The 3,759-nt window shown below is 30.1% G+C and overlaps 1 protein-coding gene across 1 annotated transcript; it reads left to right on the top strand.

Annotated features, from left to right (window-relative positions):
• Nucleotides 1-2,874: 2,874 nt before the first annotated feature.
• On the top strand, nucleotides 2,875-3,759 carry LOC147567919 (protein LITTLE ZIPPER 4-like). Its single transcript, XM_086670228.1, has 2 exons — nucleotides 2,875-2,971; nucleotides 3,334-3,759. Exon 2 carries the CDS (start codon nucleotides 3,346-3,348, stop codon nucleotides 3,577-3,579), a length of 234 nt encoding a protein of 77 aa, XP_086526354.1. The 5' UTR covers nucleotides 2,875-2,971; nucleotides 3,334-3,345; the 3' UTR covers nucleotides 3,580-3,759.

Below are 3,759 nucleotides of genomic sequence, written 5' to 3'. Positions count from 1 at the left end.
AGTGGAATTTGGTGGGATTCAAGAATTCATTGTCTATGTGGCTACCAAGAATCATAGGACTCTTGAATCCTAAGGATTCCTAATTCCAAAATTGTATTGAACTAAAATCCTACCCTATCTCCTAGGATTTGATAGGATTTCGGATTAATAAATTTAGATTTCAGACTTAAAATCAACAAAAAAATATTTCGTTCTACAAAATTATTATTTTTTTCAAAAAAATGTTTTTCCCGAAAATCATTTTTTCCTTCAAAAAATTGTTTTTTTTTTGCATTTTTTCCCAAAACTCGATTTCTTAAAACTGTCCCCCCCGAAAACCGATTCTTCTCCAAATAACTTCTTTTCCCCGAAATCCGATTTTTTTTTTTTTCGGAAACATATTTTTTCTTGAATTTTTTCCTCCAAAGTCCTTTTTCTTATCGAAAAATCGTTTTTTTTTTCTCGAAAACCGTTTTTTAGATAACTGAAAACTTTTTTACTTCATGAAGACCGTTTTTCCCGAATTATTTTTTCAAGGAAAAAACGATTATCGAAAAAAAAACGACTTTCGGGAAAAAAACGATTTTCGTGAAAAAAAAGTTTCATTAAATCTCGAACGAAGCTATATCTGAAAAAACGAATTTCGAGAACAAGATTCCTTCAATATTCTTTTTAAAGAAGCGTTTAAAACACTAAAATAATAATAAACCATAGGATTCTTATTAGTTGCATTAGTACTTGAATTCATGAATCCGTGGAATCATGAATCCGCGGATTCATGATTCTGTCATCCACACACACCATTAGTCTTAATCGGTCCTATTACCAGCAAGTATCATCAAAACCCTAAACTTTATATCTTTCATTGGGATGCCCACTTCAAACTTTAAATGTAAAACAAAATGTTTTAAGTTGAGTTGTTTCAAGTAAGAATGTAAACGGTCAGGTCATCAAAACACTACATATTCCAAACAGACTAAACTAAAACAAAAGTTTTGAGGTGGTTTTAAAGGGTTAGGCGGTTGCCATTAGTAAAGCAAAATAGTGGAGTAATATAATATCTATCGGCGAGAGGAGGTTGAAATATAAATGGTTGTTATGATAGAGTTTGATAAGTAACTTATGGTAATTGGAAATTGAACGTTTTTTTTTTAGCATCATTAGGTTTGAAACTTGGTGGAGTTGTTCACGAATCTCACCATTATTACTACTATGTGCTCTTTGTCTTTTTATATTCATTTTTAAGTTTGAAAAATGAACCTCAAAACGTGATAGGATAGGTTTCACAGAAATAAAAATAGCATGGAATTATAATTATCAAGTTTGAAATATACAACCGTTATGAATATAACTGGTACCGTTTTCTTATTAGTTGGCAATACATCTGGAGAGCCCATTGATACTGCAAACTCATCATAATTTTTCTATAAAAAACGGAAGTAATATTTTCTAGTGATTTACTCTATTATCTTTATGTTTATTTAACTAGTTCGATCTGCTCTATCTTAAATTAATTAATTAACAAATTCTAATCTTATAAAAATATCTCAATTAGAACTTCTTTGTTAACATACATTATTGTCCTACCATATTTTAAATTTATATTGTATAAAATTATCCAGAACTATAATATTGTGCTCTTTGTCTTTTTATATCCTCTTTTAAATTTGAGAAATGAATTTGAAAACGTGATAGGATAGGTTTCACAAAAATAAAAAGAGCATGGGACTATAATTATCAAGTTTGAAATATACAACCGTTACGAATATAATTGATACAGTTTTTTATTAGTTGGCAATACATCTAGATAGCCCATTGATACTAAAATTCATCATAACGTTTTTACCAAAAACAGAAGAAATTTTGTAGTAATTTTACCATATAACTCTTATATTTATTCAACTATTTCGATTTATTCGATCTCAAATTAATCAACAGAATCCTAGTCTTAAATTTCAATCCGAACTTCTTTACGAACGTACATAATTATTATACCATATTTTAAATTTATATTGTATAATAATAATACATTGTATAGAACAATAATATGTCATATATTATTATAATGTTATTCCACAAAAGAAATCTATTAGGTTTATAAGATAAGATTAGAGGGGTAGATTAAATAGTTAATTAAGGTTTAATTTATGAACAAAAAAACAAAAGTTTATCATCATTAGCAATCATCATAATGTAAGATGAAGGGGGGTTACAAATTACTTATTAAGAGGGATAATAATGATGATGATGATGATGTGGGTAGTGGTGGTGCTGCTGCGTGGGTTCGAGCCCCATCCAGTCATCATTACGAATCTGTGGACTGCCAAGGCCCAGCCCACTTCCATCATTTTGAAAGATTTTGGATTAATTTCATTTTGACCCTCAGGTTTGTCCAAATCGCAGTTTAGACCCTTCTTTAATAGATCTATTGAATCAAAGTAAAATTTAAGGTTTTTCCAACTTAAAACATTTACTTATTTGCAATTACTTGGAAAACGTTAACTTTGATTTAACAGATCTCTTGTCTATGGGGCAAAATGGCCAACCGGACAATTTATACTATTGTATAGAGGGGGTTAAAATAGAGAGTCTGTGACATGTGGGGGCTAAAAAGGAATCAACCCAAAAATCTTGATACTCTTTTAAATTCCGAAAATACCCTCAATGAGCACACAAGAGAATCATCATATGACGCCATCTCAATAAATTCATCATGATTCATAATCCTACCCCTGATACACCTTCCTTGCAGTAATGCATGATTATTTTGTGAGAAAAGGGTATGCATGTCTTTACAATTCACACCTCTCTATATTTTCTCTCTCTACTTTTTCTCTCTCTAACTTTTCTTTTGCCTATAAATAATTAACAAACCCACCCCTTCATTTTGTGTCATCTGTCTGTCCATCATCTCCTTCATCCCCTCTTTTACAGAGTTTTACAGTTACTAGTTACTACCACCACAATATCAAAAAACAACCTTAAAGAAAAGGTGATCTCTTCTTTCCTTTTTGTTTTGGTTTTTGGAGGTACCCACCATTTTTTCTTTATTTTCTTTTTCTCTGTTCTTGTCTCCACTTTTCTCTGTTTATTCATTTGAAGATTAAAGTTATTTTGCTTAAATTCTTTTCTATTTGAAAGTAGACCCACAAATTATTTTTAAAGAAGATTTTGTAATAGAACTTTTTAGAATCTTCTCTGCTTTTTTTTTTCTAGTATTTCTTTCATTTTGTAATTTCAAAGGATTATTGAGATTTTCAAAAAATATTTGTAGAATTATTGATTTTATTTCTCTCTCTAAACTTGTATAGAATGAGATTTTTGATTCTCTGTTTTGGTTTTTTCATATTTCAGGTTTAGAGGAATATGGAGAGACTCAATGCAAAGCTTTACTTGCAAAACTGTTGCATAATTCAAGAGAATGAGAGGCTAAGGAAGAAAGCCCAACTTCTTAACCAGGAGAATCAAGCACTTTTATCTGAACTCAAACAGAAATACCCCAAAAAGACCAACATAAAACCTAATCCAAATCTTAAACATGATACCAACATCAACCCAACTTCCAACCCAAAACATACTAGTTCTACAAACCCTAACTAAATTGAATGATTTCTGAAGAAGAAAGTAGTGGATTGGAATTAGGCATACAATTAGTAGTATGTTCTCTGTTTTTTGTTATCTTTTTTGGGGGGTTTGGGTATAATGATGTGATCTTTCTTTAGTACAAAAATGTTATGAAACAAGTAATGAAATTTGAAGAAGTATTTCTAGTTTTATGTC

The sequence above is a fragment of the Eschscholzia californica genome, unplaced genomic scaffold (genome assembly GCF_041429995.1).
Source record: "Eschscholzia californica isolate CP2 unplaced genomic scaffold, dmEscCali1.0.p SCAF_1, whole genome shotgun sequence".
Lineage (NCBI taxonomy): Eukaryota > Viridiplantae > Streptophyta > Magnoliopsida > Ranunculales > Papaveraceae > Eschscholzia > Eschscholzia californica.
The sequence above is the reverse complement of the archived record's forward strand: the minus strand, read 5'-3'. Positions and strand labels throughout refer to the sequence as shown.

Bases quoted from the DNA above. Each gene is read 5' to 3' on its own strand.
- LOC147567919 (XM_086670228.1), top strand. From the start codon at position 3,346: ATGGAGAGACTCAATGCAAAGCTTTACTTGCAAAACTGTTGCATAATT.